The 19,328-nt window shown below is 43.1% G+C and overlaps 5 protein-coding genes across 5 annotated transcripts; 3 read left to right on the top strand and 2 right to left on the bottom strand.

The window, feature by feature from the left end:
• Positions 1-680: 680 nt before the first annotated feature.
• Positions 681-2,429, bottom strand: N7469_002339 (sulfite oxidase; the record flags this gene model as incomplete). Its single annotated transcript, XM_056641259.1, has 2 exons — positions 681-2,148; positions 2,203-2,429. The coding sequence occupies 2 exons, from the start codon at positions 2,427-2,429 to the stop codon at positions 681-683; spliced, it is 1,695 nt and encodes a 564-aa protein (XP_056503753.1).
• Positions 2,430-4,381: 1,952 nt separating this feature from the next.
• Positions 4,382-5,758, top strand: N7469_002338 (uncharacterized protein; the record flags this gene model as incomplete). The annotated part of the gene is made up of 2 exons (XM_056641258.1): positions 4,382-4,516; positions 4,595-5,758. 2 exons carry the CDS (start codon positions 4,382-4,384, stop codon positions 5,756-5,758), a joined length of 1,299 nt encoding a protein of 432 aa, XP_056503752.1.
• A 1,149-nt stretch (positions 5,759-6,907) lies between these two features.
• On the top strand, positions 6,908-8,377 carry N7469_002337 (uncharacterized protein; the record flags this gene model as incomplete). The annotated part of the gene is made up of 1 exon (XM_056641257.1): positions 6,908-8,377. The coding sequence occupies one exon, from the start codon at positions 6,908-6,910 to the stop codon at positions 8,375-8,377; it is 1,470 nt and encodes a 489-aa protein (XP_056503751.1).
• Positions 8,378-9,343: 966 nt separating this feature from the next.
• N7469_002336 (catalase) lies at positions 9,344-11,456 on the top strand (the record flags this gene model as incomplete). The annotated part of the gene is made up of 11 exons (XM_056641256.1): positions 9,344-9,377; positions 9,431-9,560; positions 9,654-9,677; positions 9,725-9,935; positions 10,011-10,103; positions 10,169-10,176; positions 10,227-10,350; positions 10,404-10,691; positions 10,740-10,824; positions 10,878-11,300; positions 11,356-11,456. The coding sequence occupies 11 exons, from the start codon at positions 9,344-9,346 to the stop codon at positions 11,454-11,456; spliced, it is 1,521 nt and encodes a 506-aa protein (XP_056503750.1).
• Positions 11,457-15,310: 3,854 nt separating this feature from the next.
• N7469_002335 (uncharacterized protein) lies at positions 15,311-16,420 on the bottom strand (the record flags this gene model as incomplete). The annotated part of the gene is made up of 4 exons (XM_056641255.1): positions 15,311-15,867; positions 15,943-16,163; positions 16,244-16,261; positions 16,353-16,420. The coding sequence occupies 4 exons, from the start codon at positions 16,418-16,420 to the stop codon at positions 15,311-15,313; spliced, it is 864 nt and encodes a 287-aa protein (XP_056503749.1).
• Positions 16,421-19,328: the final 2,908 nt, after the last annotated feature.

The following is a 19,328-nucleotide window of genomic DNA, read 5'->3' as shown; positions in this document are numbered from 1 at the left end:
CCATGCAATAAATAGGGTATCTTGGAAAAGATAGAGGAGACCACGTGATTTGGATATATAGAATCGGTGATGAGAGCGACGATAGTAGTAGACTAGTAGATATTATTGATTCACGCGTTCACTGGCGGGAGAAAAGCTATCGTTATTATAATAGGCTCTGATCAATACAGTCAATGCTGAGCGACGCATATCAATGCATTTTATACTGAAGCCACCTGTTTATAGAAGTGATCATCCACTACATAAATGAACAAAACTGGATGGTGACGAGGTAATATAGTAGACCTAGACCTGATTGAAAGTATTGATTCTCAAAGCAGTACGCGTATGAACTTGGTCCTTGAATGGATCTGCCACAGAACCCAACCAATCTGAATCCGAATAGCAGCCTGTTCCTGCCCTCCAGCACGCAACCTCTTAAAGGTTATCAATAGGGATACCATGATTACAGCAATAGGCATATTTGGATCCTCAACCATTTTTGGTGGCTATTGAAACTTGAAAAAAAAAACAGTTCTAAAGAAATGATATAATGTAGATCAAGCTTTTCTCACGGGCTGATTGGTACTAGTAGTTTGTCTCACTGAAATAATAACAGTCCAAATCACAAATGCGCAAGCGGATGGCACACAACAATGTATCAGCAGAGTTTTTCATGTCAGAAAAAAGGACACAAAGGCTCATTCATCAACATCACGAGGATGAGCTTGCCAGTACTTCTCAAGATCCTTGTCAGTAATACCTGGAACAGCATCATATCTGGTCAAAGGAGCCAACGGAATATCATGCTTCTCGAAATGCGCCAACTTTTGCTGAGTGAGTTTGTGGGTTTTGTTAACACTGTACACCTTGATACGGTGTGCTGACGACGTGACATGCAAACCCCAATTCCAGGCTGCTCGCACATTGAGAGGCTGGGTATTGAGAGAATTATCCCAACATCTGCACACGATTTCAATCCATCCTTCCACATCACAAGGTAGCTCTATCTCCCAAGTCCTCCAGGTCCATTTGCCCTTCTTCGATAGTTTCTCTTCTGGCACAGCATACCAGTTGAAGCCTCCGTCGGCTGATAATTCCACACGTTCAGGCCAACGACCACCACCAGAGTAAGCCCAGCCCTTGCAAAGAATCTTGCCACTGTGCATAATCACTTGATTCTGCCATGGAGACATAATTGCAGAACTAACAGGCATCTCCTGAATTTGAATTCCGTCCATAGGACGTTGATTATATTTACCCACCTGTTGGTTGAAATAGAGATATTCCCGAGCTTGCACAGGTGCTAGAGATGGATTCTTGATGGCTTTGATACGATATAGCCATTTCACACTTCGAGCTCCAATGTATCCCATCACAATCACTCGTAATGGGAATCCATGGATTTTAGGAAGTGGCTCACCATTCATCTCCCAAGCAAGAATAACTTCATTGCTCTTGACCTTTGACCATGGAATACTGACAACATAGTTTCCAACGTCGAGATCTTTCACATACGTTTCAACCCCGTATAGTTCGAGATGTTTTGCGTTGTCGACGAGTCCTCCACAATCCTTGATCAACTTTTTGAGACTTATTCCTTTGTATCTTGCGGTGCCGATAGCTCCCTCTGCCCACGGCGCCTGGGGAACTTCGTCACCTTGACCGGCGTACATTGAAATTTGCTCAATTCGACGAGTTCCTGAGCATTGCATCGTAATTGTTTTCTCCATGTGCGGAAATTTTGTTTTGATATCTGTCATGGTATATGTTTTGGGTGAATTGACAAGACCATCAAGTTTCAGTTCAAACTTTTTCTCATCGATAAGTGGAATACCACCATGATTGCGAACAAAGTGAAGGGAGTTTGGAGTAATAACCTTATCCGTAACCAATCGTTTCGGTGGCTCTCCGTTGTATGGAAACTGTAGCAAATGAAGCATCTCAGGATGCTTTTCCTTCAGGACAGTCTTCCAGGAATCATCCGGAACTTTGGTTAACTCCCCGCCAAGAGCCGCATGCCATGATTTGAAGTCATCGCCGGGAAGTACGGGATTCGTCGGAGGGATTGGACCCCATTGGAAGTCAGGACATGGGGCAAAGGTTTGCGATGTCAGGACTTCGTGTGCTTTGGCTTTCTTTTCAGGATAGTTCTCCCACTCAACGTAGCTGGATAGTCGTTAGTCTCCATGATATACGAACATCGTGGGAGGAAGGATGTACCCCGTCCATCCTGGCTTTTCACGGGCAAAGAGTTTACTACGGTCACCGATGGCACGGAGGGCTTTTTCATCTTTTGTAATCTTCGTTTCTGGGGCTGGAGGAACGAAGAAAGTTGATTTGCCACTTTGATCGATGATGGGAAGTTTGAAGCCAGCGAGTCCTTGCTCAACCTTCCACTCATCAGGGCGATTATTGATCGGTTTTGTATACTTTGTTCGAGTTTCCATGGTGGGTCAAGAATGAATATAGTTATAAAGGATGAGAAATGGGTATTGTTGATAAGAATAATACAAAACTTCTTGAGCCAACTGGATTGTCCCAGACTATATACTTACAGAAATGGGAGTCTCAGACCGACATTTGACCCTTGTTTTGTGATACTGCCTGGGTACCCAATCAAACCAAGGGTAATATTGCCACGTATGGGACACGCTGGATCCTTGCTTTGAGCGTCAAAAACAGAGTTTACGTACAATGTCATGTGGCGCAAAGGACATTTTAAGTAGATATTGACGTAAATGTGTGATGTTAATACATGATAGATGAGACATTACGACCTCGTGGCTGTTCTGGACGTGTAATAATTGTTATCTTTCGAGGGAGATAAGGCTGAGAGGAATTTATGGTAAATTATTTCAATGGCCAATTGTCACATTCCTTACTAGCATGACTTGAATTGACTTTGACTGCATGTAAGCCATCAAAATAATTATAGAACGGATCAATCCGAGTGGCTGACGTCACGACTTTTGAAGCATGCCAGATAAAAAACCCTTGTATATACTAGATATCTATCTATATGTCAATTGGTAAATTTAATGCTGCTTTACATTTTAGATAGCAGTGTGCGTACTAGGGTGAAAGTGTCTGAAAAGAGGATCACATAGACGGCCTTCATACGGGTAGGCAAAGCGCGCTCTCTCTGGCCCGTCTCTATACTGTAATAGTATGTATGCACGTCTCTTCCGAGACACAGTGAATTGCGGATAGCTAAGACATTTGCATACTGAGATAAGTATGGTACCTCCAGTCAGCTTGCAGATCGAGCCATCGGTTACTCGAACTGTAAATGAACAAAAGCTGTACCGTATATTAAAACATCCAGGCCATTGGCCCATACTAGGAACTTTTGTGATTGACCATAGAGCTGTCACGCTAGATCATATAGTGATTACCGAATAAATGACAACAGTTTTAGTGCTTACTATCTTAATACTATTTATTTCTACGGCCATTATGCATGCCGGGAAGCCGACGAACCGGCACAGCTGTGGAATACCTGATCAGGATGGAAGATTTTGACAAAGCACTACGCCCGGGAATAGAATAGGCATAAATGAAAGGGTCGGATTGTAGGCAATAGACAAGACTTGACCGACTGCTCATAATCATTCGTAGATCAGACCCCACATAGTCAATATGTGAGGTGAAAGGGAAGTATTTATGATTGTCCAATCATATATACTCTGTTCCAAAGCTTGCTAAACGTTGCCGGAACGAGCTGCAAGTTTGAGTATTTTAGATATTGGTTCTGATTGGGTGAATAGTAATACCCAATCTGGACAGTAAATCTTTCGGTATTTTCATGATTGCACAATTGCTACTGGATAATCTATTTCACATTAAACTCCGAGATTAAAGTATAGACATTTAGTGAATTCAAGTACCAAGGGCATATGTATGACTGAATACGTTCTGCATTGTAGTTCTGATTGGACAAATAGTACTTCCCGATCTGGAAGATAGATCGCTTAGAACCGCCAGTACATCAAAATGATCAACCAGGGATTGCATTTAATAATGATTTATGATAATTCGTTACGAGACTGATTCTTCAATGGGAGTAGAGAGGAAGTCTTCGGGAGCTCGACTAATACCAGTAGCAAGACGGCGATGAAACCGCGACACCGGACATAGGAACCTACAAGCGTTGGGTATCAATACATTCGGTTACGACCGGACGAAGCAATGTATTGAAGCCCAATTATCCCAGATATTTGATCCAGCGTTTCTCTCCCTGCAGGGTGGAATGTCAGCTGAGAGGTCCGACCGGCGAAAGGTATGCATGATACGAAAGCGTTGTACTCGGGCGTGAAGATCACCTGGAATTATCTGCCCATATTGATAGAATACAAAGTACTAACTTAATTCTTTTATCAACTTATGATAGCTACATATCATGGCTCAGTATCGATTCAAGAAATCGATAGCATGTCTCCCTACGCTATCTCTTAATATTCAAAACATTCAACGCATATGTCAAGCCCTTGAAGGAGGGCGACGGCTTTTACAACATTCAGCCCGGACAAATACTGTACGTCGTACTCGTAATAAGACGAATTTGTCAGTGATAAAAGAAATAACAACATCATTAACGCTCTCATCCTCATAGACACCTCAACGTCCGCGATACTTCAATGAATCAACGACCAAGCCTTTCTCGGAATTCCTCACAGATCAATTCCATCGACAGCATGATTATCTCCGGATAAGTGTCACGGAAAAATGCAATCTGCGATGTTTGTACTGTATGCCTGAGGAAGGCGTCGAACTATCACCGCAACGGCATCTGTTAACCACGCCCGAAATACTCTACCTGTCATCGATTTTTGTCTCTCAGGGCGTCACGAAGATTCGTTTAACGGGTGGTGAGCCCACGGTCCGTAAAGACATTATATCATTGATGCAAGGAATTGGCAAGCTGCGTGGGCTCCGCGAGCTTTGTTTGACCACGAATGGGATATCATTACACCGAAAGCTCGACCAAATGGTAGAGGCGGGTTTGACTGGTGTGAATCTGAGTCTTGATACGTTAGATCCGTTTCAATTCCAGATAATGACCCGTCGGAGTGGATTCGAAGCAGTGAAAAAAAGTATCGATCGCATTTTGGAAATGAATCGTGCCGGGGCCGGTATCAAACTCAAAATAAATTGTGTGATAATGCGTGGATTGAATGATCGTGAGATTATTCCATTCGTCAATATGGGTCGCGAGATGCCTCTCGAGGTTCGTTTTATTGAGTATATGCCATTTGATGGGAATAAATGGAATCAAAGAAAGATGGTTTCATACCAGGAGATGTTGGAAATCATACAAGAAGAATATCCGACATTAAGGAAGATTGCTGATCATAAAAATGATACTAGCAAAACTTATGAAATTCCGGGATTTCAGGGTCGAATTGGATTTATCACGAGCATGACGCACAATTTCTGTGGTACCTGCAATCGACTTCGTATTACCAGTGATGGCAATCTGAAAGTCTGTCTTTTTGGAAACTCTGAGGTATCGTTGCGAGATATCATCCGGAAAGAAAATAATGGACGGCCAATTGACGAAGAAGATTTGAAAAGATTGGGCTTTTTAGAGAGGATCCAGGCCGCGTCTCATCTTGATGAATCTTGCTATGATGGTTTTTTAGAATCGGTCAATGAACAAGATCGTGAGATTTTGAATGTAATCGGTGCAGCGGTGAAGCGCAAGAAAGAAAAGCACGCGGGCATGAATGAGCTGAAGAATATGCAGAACCGTCCTATGATTTTGATAGGTGGGTGAAGATTGATTTTACTCTGAACAAAATGATATAAATCTTCATCGTCTTGCTCTGAGACTGAATAGTGACGAGTAATATGCATCTTCGATGTCTGTTCTATATTGAATGTTGATTCATGGAGCGGCTTGAAATGTCTAGCACCTATTCTTCCATATAATAACTACATTAAAGAATTTTTTATCATCGAGTATACAAGCAATAGCTTCTATTACGATTTAATCAAAGAAACTGGAGAGAAATCTGTTACTTGCTTGCGAATGTGCGGTCTATAGAGTGTATAATAGCTTCTGGAGCATATATACGAAGTAAACACAGTGATCGCAGCCCGTCCGTCAAGACCGAGCACTTGAGCTAGAATAATTTTGCAGGCTATGGCGGATGTATGCATCAACAGGGTTATCGACTAAAACTAGTAGGTTTCTGACCGCAAGAATGGCCAAGTCGCGAGGTGCAGGAGATGGTAGCATCGGCGACGGACCCCAATTACTGTAGGAGAAACCAGCTGACGCTAGTCAAGTATAACTACCTGATTGGCTTGATACTACTTCCTAATTGTCTTTGCTGTACTTAGGATGCTTACTTACTTTTTTTCTTTTCGATGGGGTCTGAGCGAGAGCGGGGATATCCTTTCTGATGCATGCTTGAAAGAGGATCGTGCGTACATGTACCAGGAAAAGGACAAGAAAAACTTGAACTCTTGTGTTGTCTGGACTCTGAATGGATTGATTCTATACCAGACCCCGCTCTTTTCAATCAATCCCCATTGTGTATCCACCACGCTACCAGAACCACATATCTTACTCTTGATCGAAGTGGTGAAATCATCACTCTGGGGGCATTTCCCGTCATATTCGAGTAGGTGTCGCTCACAAAATTAAAGGGATAAAAATAAAAATGAATTGAAAATAGAGAGCTCTCCGATGGCTAGATCTTTGATAACCAAATCCGAAGTCTCCGGTAGCATCCGGTAGTAGATAAAGTTCACTTTATGCCATATCGGGTGATTCAAGTCGACATTCGTATTTTATTTTGGTTGCATAAAGCGGGGTGATACTAGCAGTATATAGACTTGAAATAATCCTCATCGAGAAAGATTGATGATTTTTTTCAGTGTATACTTTTCATGAAAACAAACCTGATTTCAAGTACTGATGCTGTTCATCATGTCTTTTCGCGCTACACTCGTCTTCGGAGTATCTCTGCTCCTCGCAGACCTAACAAACGCAGAACGAGTGTTGGGTGCATACATATTTCAGCGCCATGGAGATCGTACTGCTAAGGCCTGGGCACCAACAAAGTTAACCAATCTTGGATATAGTCAGGAATATATGACCGGGTCCTTTTTTCATGACCGTTATATCTCTGCCAACTCGTCTTATCAGATCGATGGTATCAGCACAGACATCGTGAACTTGGCCCAGGTCACAGCAAGTGCTCCAGATGATGATGTTATTGAGAATTCCGGAGAAGGTTTTCTTCAAGGCCTTTACCCTCCTGTTGGGTCTGCTGCTACTGAGACCCTGCGCAATGGCTCAACTGTTCAGTCACCTTTGAACGGTTACCAATTGATTCCTATGTCAGAGGTAAAATCCGGTAGTGGAAGTGAGGACGCGACATGGCTTCAGAGTACTTCTTTATGCTCCAAGGCCAAGATAAGCAGTAACAACTACTTCAGCTCGAAAAGTTACAATGATCTGCTGTCATCCACGCGCGGACTTTACCAGTCTCTCGATTCCCTGGTTAATCAAACATTCAGCTCCAGTGAGCTGAGCTATAAGAATGCATACCCCATTTGGGATTTGCTCAATGTGGCTTTGATACACAACTCTACTGAGAGTTTCCCTTCATCCCCGGCTCTGGACGACTCCGTCATGCAACAATTGTTTGTTCTTGCGAATGAGCACGAGTTCAGCCTGGCATACAACGGTTCAGACAAAATAGGTGCTGTTGCGGGTATGAACTTGGCAGGTGAAGTCCTAGCAGGCCTCAATGAAACAATTACAACTGGCGGTAAATCTAAACTGAACGTCCAGTTTGGTGCTTACGCCACTTTTCTGTCTTACTTTGGTCTCGCTGGACTTTCAGACAGCAATGCAAACTTTACTGGAATCCCTAACTATGCTTCATCAATGGTATGGGAACTTGTGACAGACGATGAGAATACCGGGATTCCCGACACGTCAGAGATTAAGGTCCGTTTTATGTTCCACAATGGAAGTAGTATCAGGGACTCGACACAGCTACAAGCTTATTCCCTTTTCGGACAATCTGCGACTGAGCTTCCTTGGTCGCAATTTGTTGAAAAGACAAATGAGTTTGCTATTTCATCGCAGGGACAATGGTGTGAAGCCTGTGGAAATAGCACTGGAATCTGCGCCTCAACCTCTGGTGCAGGTGACAGTTCCTCTTCTTCATCAGCCAAATCCTCCTCAGGTGGAGGAATGAGTCTTGGGGTGGCTGGTGTCATTGGTGCACTAGTGACTCTGGGTGTTCTCGTGGGTCTGTTCATTCTGAGTATGTTCATCTTTGGCCTTCGGTTAGTACCTAAGAGTGCACTTGTTGGTGCCCGTCGAGAATCGGATACTTCGACAGCGGTACCGATTAAAACAGATGCAGCATGAAATGTTCCATGAAACATGGTTATATCAAATAACTGAGTGACACTGCCCTCAGCGTTACGTTCATATGCACCGTTTTCTATTTATTCCTAAGTCATCTCTAGTTTCCAATCATATCAAGTTTCAACAATATCAGTAGACTTATACCATATCAAGAAGAATAATTCCAATTTCCGCAATGGATGTTACAAGCATAAGAGGACACTGAAACACATGAGGACGTGATGAGATGGGCAATTATTAGATCTCTACTATGGGAATACGATAATGGTAGGAATAAAGAATCAAAGTAAGGTTTTACCCTCTAAGATACCAAGTTTTTCCAGCGATATACTAGTATGCAGTCTTTATTGTTGTCATAAAATACTGCCAATAGCGATATGAGATGATAAAAGGCAATTTTCGCGGCCGTTTCGGGTTCAAATGGGTGGATGACTTCAGCTTTGGGTTGGGTTGACCAGATGGCAACCAAAGATTCATTAAAGTTAAAGGTAGAGCTGAGAGTTCGATATGGCTGGTCTAACCCGATTTCGTAATGGCATTGGCCTATCTGAGAGTTGATTTCTGAGTGGTTCGAACTCTTTTGTATATCTGGTACCGATAGCATCATTGCCGTCATACAGGCCATGTACTGTCTATAATCTGGATGACGTGTCCGTAAACGATGTAAAGGCACTCTGCTTATTGTTTTCAATGGGTGATCATGAAAAGTTTATGGGTTATTGCTTGTGGGTGCTTTTTCCGATGGGGCGCTGGACTCCAATGAGTGTAGACGTAATACTAAGACTCAATGCAGATGCCATCAGAAAAATCTGCTACCACGGCGTTGAGATGTTCCGGACTGGAAGAATACTATAAATGTAGTACTACTGCAAGGAGAATGCTTACTTCGAGCGAGCTCTGGCTTTATCGTACACCCTTGTATCAGTTTATGCTCGGTATATTCCCACCATTCAATTGTAATTCAACATGGCAGACGATAGATACTACACGCTAGCCGAAGGTAAAGCATCCCTTGTTTCAATTGGGGGATTTAGTTTCGACTGACTCTTTTAGGCTGTCCTTTTGCGAACAGCAAAACTGCTGTTTTGATGCAGGACAGACAGGGCGGCAGCCTCGGATTACTCCAGGATACTCAGCTCATTGAAACTCTTGCTCACTTCTCCCGTGAAAGAATCCCAGAGCGGTACGTATAGTGTTCTGATTGGACCTTGACATCTCCTTGTTGGATTCAATCGAAATCAAGTTCCTACGATGTACTGATTCATATCTCAATCAGTGTCGTTCACGCCAAGGCTGTTGGGTAAGCCATGAATGCCCGGCAGATAAATTAATTATTGACAATCATAGATGTTACGGAGAATTCGAGGCTACCCGCGATTGCTCTGACTTTACCAGTGCCAGTTTTCTCAATAAAGTCGGCAAAAAGACACCAGTGCTTCAGCGCGTGTCGACTGTTGGCCCTGAATCCGGATCTGCCGATACGTCTCGCGATGTACACGGATGGGCCATGAAGTTCTACACTGATGAGGGTAATCAAGATTTCGTATTTAATAATACGGTACGCTATACATTCTTCATATAACGTCCTTCATGATTACCTTGTTTCTTCGATCTCTAATACTCTGCGATTTAGCCCGTCTTCTTTATTCGCGATCCAATCAAGTTTCCTTCTATGAATCGCTCTCATAAAAGGCATCCACAAACTCATCTTCCCGATGCAAATATGGTAAGTCTTTCTGTGATGTTTCCATTGTCAATGATTAAGAATTGGAACACTAATCATTATGGTAGTTCTGGGAGTATGTTGAACTGTACAATTGAGAATTGAAAAATCAGACTAATCTTATAGTTTTCATGTCGGTAATCCCGAGGGTATCCATCAACTGCTGGTCCTGTTCAGTGACCGTGGCACTCCTAGATCAGTCCGCTATATGAATTCTTACAGTGGACACACCTACAAGTTCACCAAAGCTGTGAGTCAGAGTTCTCCATAGCATATCGAGCTTTTAACTAATGTAATATTTAGGACGGCTCGTTTCAATATGCTAAGTTCCACGTCAAAACACAGCAGGGTATTGAAAACTTATCTACCCAAGAAGCTACCAGAATCGCTGGAGAAGACCCAGACTTTATGATTCGCGATATGTTCGAGGCTATTGAGAGAGGCGATTTTCCTGTCTGGAATGTTTATGTTCAACTGATGAGTCCTGAGGAGGCCGAGAAATACAAATGGAATATCTTTGATATGACGAAGGTTTGGTCGCATAAGGATTTTCCTCTTCAGCAAATTGGTCGACTCACTATGAATCGAAATGTACGTTCTGCTCTTGAATCTCTTTTTATATATACTAATTTCGAATAGCCGCGAAATTACTTTGCCGATATCGAGCAAGCTGCATTCTCACCCTCTACAATGGTTCCCGGAATTGCTGCATCTGCTGATCCAGGTAAACGAAGCCGTCAGATTATTACCGAGATACTATAACTGACTACTATGAAGTATTGCAAGCGCGACTCTTCGCATACCCTGATGCAGCCCGATACCGTCTTGGGGTCAACTATCAACAACTACCAACAAATGCAGCAAAAGTGCAGGTCTACTGTCCCTTCCAACGTGACGGAGCAATGCGATTTGACGATAATTACGGCGGTGATCCTAACTACGTTGGCTCCTCGATCAAACCACTCAAATATTACAACTATGGGAATAACCCTTCGGCACTCGCCCTACATACTGAACACGAAAAGTGGGTGGGAGAAGTTAGTTCCTACACCAGTGAGATCACTGAAGATGACTTCATCCAACCTGCAGAATTGTGGAATGTTATTGGTCGCCAGCCCGGTCATCAGGATAGAGTTATCGAGAACCTCGTTGGTAGTGTCAAGGATGTTAAGTATCCAAAACTGCGTAATGCTGTCTATGGTAAGTTTGGCCCAAATAACCTGAGCCGAATATCCTCGGCGAGACCCTTTTTTAGTGAACGCGGCTAAACCAAGCAAAGATCTCTTCGGGCGAGTCAACAAGGATCTCGGGGCCAAATTACAGCAGCGAACTGAAGCAGCTATCAAATCTGGGTAGAATCTAGAGCTGTTGCCCTATTCTCAATTTGAGGATGCAGGAAGTATAAAATCGTCACCGTTTGGAAGACGTCCATAAATTGTTTAATCACTGTAAAAGGGTAAAATTGAGAAATTTGGTGTTATCTGATTTTCGTATGTAATACTAGTATCAAACAAAAATATATTCGTGCAGAGCCGGCCTGGGTTAGAGTATCAATGGTATTTCAATGTGAATTACATTGTGGAGCGGGATATAATAGTGTAAAATCTTTTATCGCGCTCTCCATTGTTGACTCTTTCATAGTTATATATGGCGTTACTCAAGCCTCAATGACCCAAGTCCTGATGTAGCGGAAACTACGAGAATCCATGTTTACAGAGGCATAATTGGACTTACAAAAGAAAGAATCTTTGACGATTCTTATGTTTTGGGTTGAATTTGCGAACTGTGTGCCTTCTCGCCATGAGGAAGGAATGTCACATTCGACATTATAGCTGTACAGCAGATGGTCCTGAAAATAGATCATCCATCTTCCCCAATTTCCACTTGGAAGCCGGCAAACTGGAGGCTGACCTTATACTTTACCCCAGATATACAGTATAAGCGGCTTGATTAGTTAAAGAATCTTCCGAAGAGCAATGTGGGATTTGTCCTACTAATATAATAGTCCACTATTCATGGAACAAGGCTTTATATCACACGGGCTGCGTCAATATGCTTTTCCAAAACTGTGCCAATACCCCGTTCACATCTAGTTTCTGGGCAGGAAATCATAAATTCGAAAGCTGAGTAATTAACTCTTATATCCTCTCTCCTGCGTATAATGCCTTATCCAGAGGTTGGATGCGAACAGAGAATCGTCGTCCTCGTTATGTCCTCGATCACATTATCAAAGGTGATATTTCTGGCACGGCTTCTGAATCATTCACAGCCCGATCGAATTAAAATTCAATCCAAATGAATTGTCATCAACGCATCAATTCTGGGAAAACATCACATATTGACAATTCCTGCATTATTTGGGGAAATGCTCTCAAAGAGTTTCCCGAGCGGCAAATCGCAAACAATACCGCATGAATTGCAAGCAGTTTGGCACTCGGGAAACTCTATGAGTATATTCCCCAAATAAAGTGGATCTTGTCAATGAGTGGTATTTTGCCAGGGCTGATGATGTAGTCAGAAACCCTGTCCTTTGAATGTACTGCATGAAGGATTCGTTTTCCGTCGAGCTGAACTGCAATCGTGACAGAGGGATTCAGTGGATCAGCTAGAGCTGTCGCTAGATCTTTGAATTGAGTTATTTCCAGCAAATTTCGTTGAAATTGTTCAACTGGTAAAACGATAAGAATCGACCTTGCGCACCGACAAGTTCCATGATATGCAAGTCACCGAGCTCACTCCAGTCAGAGTCACGTATATAGAAATATTTTCCTGCGTCGAAAGAAGACAAATTTCTTGTCGATAGGTAGGCAGACTCCTCGTCCTGGAAATGAGCGATGCTTGTAAGGATAAAAGTGATCCCTTCAATTAGTGCAGAGATATGAAGACCGGAATATGAAGATACATTCGGTCTTGGATGGATATATGCACATTTCAAGAAATAGTTAGCGTGTCGTGAAGATTCACTGTGAAGTTCCGACGGCGAGAGATCGTGGTAGTAAAGTCCGATAACAGCATCTCTCGGGAACTTAATATCGAGGTGGAATGGGTTCAATGAGCTTTTTTCAGGTCGCCCTGTATTTGCTTCATAATTAGGCTCAAGCAGAAGACAAGCGCTTGTCCTTGTCGACATAATGTCCTTCAAGTATCTCTCGTTCTGAAGGTTTCTCCACATTCAAGACCCCTGAATCAAACCTCGACATTGGCCATTTTGCAGAAGTCGTGCAAAAGCCGTTCCTCGGTACACCATCACTTTGATGGGAGAAACAACGGCACATCAAAGCATCGAAGTATTTATATAAATATGTTTAATCTCGTCACACTTACGTTAGCGGCGCTTCAAGGAATAACACTATCATTTAGTCGTGTTAGAAATCAATCAACGTTTTCAACGTTTTCAAGGATTTCAATATAAGGGACTTATCGGTTCCGCACCAAGCCCCAAGTACATCTAGAGCCGTTCGTTGCTTCTTTGCTTTTGACAGGTGACTAGCAATTCTGTATCTTCCAGCCCATTATGCTGTATCCACAATGCGTCGCAGGAGGTTGACGTTGGAGTCCACGATGTCGGGATACTGGCTAGGTTTGGAAGGTTGTCGTAGAAGACAAGACTTCAATTCACTGTATTGTCCTCAATAACTCCCACAGCGAGGTTTGGCTGGGGTGTTGGCTTTGGTGATTGACCTTCTGGAACGAACGAGAATTGACAGAGAATAGGCAGTCTCTGGATCTCTATCAAGCAAGTTGAAGGATGAACTCGGCAAGGCGGCGTTTCGAGCGACTTCCGCTGATATCTGATGGGGGGGCTTGAGTTCAAGGGATTGTAGAGATTGAGACAGACTGCTGGAGCTTACATGACGAGATTGGCTGCGCTGCGCTTTCATCCATCGTCTGGACATAGCTGATCAATTCAGAATAAATATACAGGCGAAACCCCAACCGGTATGGGACGTCGCTCTTGCCGCTGTGCAGGCAGTTCCTGATCTTTCACGAACTTGCTCAGTTTCCAAACGAGCAATCATACCAAGGATATGTGCTAGAATGGAACGAGCGGCCGATCAATCCGTATTCGGCCAGATTCTGAGTTTGAATTGACCAATTTCGTAACCTGTATACCATGACAGAGCCGAAACCAGTATATATAGAAAGAGGAGAGGGGTAGTTGAGGTGGTAAGTTGAAGAGGAATGTAAGTTAGATATGACCCTTTTATAGCAGAATATCATGTTTGCTACGGTAGTTATTAGCCGACACGTTGCAAACAGAAATTGAGACATCGTTTGGATACAAGTATCTTCGATAGTGATACCAGACATTGTACTGAAATAAGTATGTAGTGTATCTTCTCAAATCTTAATTGATGCATTTTGAATGTCTTTCTGATCATTTCTGCTAGTTTTTCTATCTGAGCCTCCGGTTTGTTTGTAGAACCAGAGATGATACTTGTATAATAGATTTGAATAGAATATAGATCGAGATCTTTCGACTAGATGTAATCATAATCCAGATATGTGCAGTCCGTTACAGTGTGCGTGTACTCCTCATATAAATGAGACACTGCTTTCTAAGACCTTTCTTTGTACTAGTTAACAAACAGATGACGCTGTTTGCAAAGTGGGTAGCTAATGGCTGCAGTAGCTATTGACATTTATTGTATTGGTTTGCGTGTCGATTGCGGATTCGTTTGCATCCCGTAGCTCTTGAGGTTATTAGGGTTGACAGAGTCACTGGATCCATCAACCATCAAGCAAAGCCAAGTTTAGACTCAGAATACATTAGACTACATGATTTGAATGAATGAATTTCCGAATGTCAATTTCAACCAAATAAAACATAAAAACAAATGCTCCGCGAAGTTCTAAAGAGAAGAGAACAAGGGGGAAAAGAAAAAGAAATAAACAAAGGGCATGGCGTTGCGTTGCGTATAGCATCATCATGGAGGGTTTGTACCCGTCCGCCTCTTTCTACAGAGACATTTTCATATTCCATACTGACACACAAAAGGTTCATTCACTGCTCCACCATCTCACTGTTTCACCTCCACACATAGGGCTAGTGCCTTTGGGAAATAGTCCCAGGCACTAATCCACTCAGTCCGATTTTCTTACTGGGGATGTCCTCCCCTGCAAGATCCCAATGAAGACGGTAGTTATTGATCAAAGAATTGGCCAATTCGTCATCAAGATTGCTTAGTCGATCGATTCGTTATCACCATTTACTGCGGCTTCTTGGCGGCAGTAGAACCACTGATGTAGCGGCTAATGTCGGTAACCTCGTATCCCTGGCGGACAACACCCTTAAAGCTCTCCCATCCCTGGCGAACCTGAGGAGGAGTGCTCTGGTGAGAGATGGATGCGTCGGCGCGGGCAGTCAGTTGACGAACCGCCTGCTGGACAAAAGAGCTCTGGGCGTAGCGGGCGCGGAAGAAAGAAAGATAGACAATGAGCAGGACCCAGCTTCCCTTGGAGAAAGTCAGGGCGGAGAGAATCAGACGGAGAAGCAGGGCGATCTCGAGGGTGGCGACGACACCCATGCTAGCATCGTAGTATTGCTTAATGAAGCGGCCAATCGTCTCGGAGAGAGGGTTGCCCTTGGCGGCGGGCTTAGAGTTGGGGGAGCTGGGCGACGCTGAACCAGCACTTTGGGGTGCAGGATAGACAGTCGGAATCAGGTACATGCGGCTGTAAGTAGCGACATGGAAGATGGAGTACACGCTGAAGGGCAGGAGAGCGAGGATGAGCTGGCGGGAGTAAAGCCAGACGAGAGCCATGCCTATCGAAGATCACAGATTAGTCGCTGGGTGATTTTTTCACCCCGGGGGAGACAACCGCAGAGCGATAAACTCACCCAAATACTGCACGTTCTCATCAGAAATGAGCTTGGTAATGATTTGTGGCACGTTGCCCTGCACACCTCGAGCAAAGTGGCCCTTGTACACGACGATTCCATATGTCACGGCGGCGGAGATAAAGGCGAGGCGGTAGGTAAAGACGGCCCAAGAGGAGTAGTAGTTGAAGGTGATGAAAGAAAGCGAATAGCGGAAGACGGAAAGGAGCAAAGTCAGGTGTCTACATCTGTGGTTAGTGATCTCGATCTGAAAATCCTGGCGCGTAGTGCGATAATGGATGAGCTGTTCGGACAGACATACCCGACAAACCAAGCAAACCTGCAGTAAAAAAAGCTCATGTTAGCATCCAAACAGAACCATTGAAGCTTCAGGCAGCTGTATAAGCTTCACGGATAGAAGAATGACCTACTGCAGAGTCTGGGCGAGGGCCTTCAGCCTCTCGGCCAGAGGCAGGTTAGCGGGCGGAGGAGGAGCCATGGAGTGACTCGGCTCAGGTCGTGAGTTGATTGAAAGGGAGGGTAAATTGAGATAAGTATCGACAGGACGATAGAAAGTAAAAGAAATAAGGATCCGAAAATCCCGAGAAGAGGGAAAAAAAAAAGGTGGCTGGGGAAGAAGCGGGGATGAAGTTGAAGTTGAAGTTGAAAGTTGATTGTGTGTCACTTTTGGCCTTTCCCGACCTTCTCTCCGCCTTCGTGACGACATCATTTATTATATGCGGAGGATATATCTACTTATATTGATTATATTAAGTATACTGGGATATTGGGATATAATTAGGAATATAATTGATGAATTGTGAATTGAATTTATATTCAGTATTTGATTTCTAATGAGCTAACAGGAATTTATCTGTTCTTATTCTCCTGGTATACCAGTGCCGTGCTTATCAACCGGATCTACTCGGATTGCCGCGGACTGAGAATATAAGTGTACTATATACATATAAAATAGCAAGATCGGTTAAGCCTGACCGCTAGTTGTGTCTTATCCGATATCAATCAGAGCTATGTCTGCTTGTGGAACTTCCCATGAACAGTAGTTAGTATTTAATAACCTTGGTTTGGCTCCATGGTGAGCGGATATATGCGTATACCTATACAGGTATACACCTGTATAGGTATACGCATATAGGTTTCAAATGTAGATCATTGGACAATAACGATTAACTACGTGATGGGCATTTCACGGTAAATATAAACCATGTCAACAACCCAATCAATCATTCTACTAGAATTTACAACTTGATTCTATTCTGCCGATACTTCTGCCGATAACCGCGGTACATGAGGTTTATACTCGATAAACAGAATCTATACAGCTTGCGAGCATTTTTGCAAAGACCAAGTCTCGGGCTGTTCTGGTGAACTTTCCTAAATTATACGAGCATGATCTCATAATAGCACATTATTTAATAATATAAGACATGCTACTTACATACTATCTCATACTAACTATGAAGTTATAGGGTACTGACTCGCCAGTACCACCGATACTACTGATCTAAATAAGCAGAGCTCATTTCTCAATCTTATTCCGGGATGACTTCTACATAGTATATATATCTGCCCATTGAGCCTTTAAATACCTATTTGACAGAACAACGGGGTGGTCCTTCGTTCTGTATGTACATTAGTATACCCCCCCCCCAAGCCAGTCTAATTGCAACCAACTTTCATATAGTTCACCCATCTTAATACTCAACATATTCCCCCCACTTATTATACTCATTCCAACACTAATTACCCCCAGATCAGGCAATCCACTCAATCCCGATCGCATGCTCCATTGCCCAAATCGCTTTTAATCTAGCCGAACCCCGCAAGTACGCCACAAGAATCATCTATACAGTACTACTGTACATAGTATGTATGTAGGTGTATTTTATAATAGTCGGATTTTAGTGGTTCTACGTAGATCTTCATGGAATGTTTGGTACATCCCGCTCAGACTGGGATTAGGTTTATTCTTGTCCAGGATATAGTTAATGGAGGTGAGTTAATAGTATCTAATTTATTAGTTCTAATCACATGGGCCTCGGCCTCGGCATGAAATGAAATATTAAGTTTTCGTGAGTTTACTAGTTGCGGTCGGACACATCGTAGTTACATGTACTCCGTACACTGGGAGAACTGAATCTTCCGTTGATCTAACTATTATACTGAAAGTGACCACGGAGTAAGGTGGTAAATCAGTACATAATTGTTGAAATCAAAGGATATTAATGGTTCCACTCAGTAAATAGCTGGGCCTACGTACAATCACTAGGACAGATGGCTCTCCGATACTCCGCAAGACCCGAATACTTGTACATACATACTATGTACGGAGCATTATGTAATAATTTAATTTATCTGACAACGCTAATTGGTCCGAAGAAGATTCCAGATTCATTGGAAATTACAATTGCCATGTGGTTCGGCACGTTGTGTCCTTGGTTGGGAATATACGATATACGTGATCTGCACAGTTTGGTTTGAGGTGTTCATGCGGGGAAGTTAATTATTGAAGCTTTATTTCTTTATGCTGTTGAAATATATATGTACAGTATGATATTGTGTTAGTCCAATCTGATTTGCATATTTTAGTGAGGAGGGAGTAAGTATTCTGTACTCTACACTCTACTCTGTATTCTGTTTCTGTTTCTGTCCTATGCTGACCATTATGAGTACTATTATTACTACTATGTACAGTAGTATCCCATCGCTACAATCTACCATTTCAGAAAAGTATGGGGTAGTATACACTATCAAAGTCAGAGAATAATTTATTAAACTCTTCGATCAAACTAGCACCAATACTAGCAACTCCTCGCTGACACCCGTTGGATCCACTGTCCAACAATGTCCTTCTTTTCTACGTAACTAGTACACACAGTAGCATGTATGGAGTACGGAGTGCTTTCTCGGCTCGCTAGTACGCACTAACGCACAGTACTTTACAGTCGTCTACTAAGCTGAACTATGTACTGTCCCACTTAACCCCTGCGTCTACCCTGGACACAGAAGGGGGTCTACTATACAGGGTACAAGGCTGACGCAGGAACGGCCCTCTTACCCCATCCATCTGATTCTCACCATCTTGGCTTCGGAACTGTTTCATCTCGTCTTAGGTCCAGATTCCAGACTCTCGGGGGGTTTGAGCCTGGTGAAGGGGTGGATTGTTTAGTGGGGCAAACGATTGGATTGTGCGTTTGCCAAGTGATCTAGGCTGAGCCTCGCCTTTGAGGGGATTTCCCGTGTTACAGTGTATACGTGGACTATGAAACTATGTATTTACCATTGCGGGTCACCGTTGATCGTCTAGATACGTTGGAAGGATGAATTAAGTATGAGTTATGAATGATGGTACAGATTGGTAGGGTATTGTAGATTTATTTCACTGT

This window comes from Penicillium citrinum (genome assembly GCF_028827155.1).
Source record: "Penicillium citrinum strain IBT 23319 chromosome Unknown utg000002l:1.0-3833315.0:1.0-3834789.0, whole genome shotgun sequence".
Lineage (NCBI taxonomy): Eukaryota > Fungi > Ascomycota > Eurotiomycetes > Eurotiales > Aspergillaceae > Penicillium > Penicillium citrinum.
The sequence above is the reverse complement of the archived record's forward strand: the minus strand, read 5'-3'. Positions and strand labels throughout refer to the sequence as shown.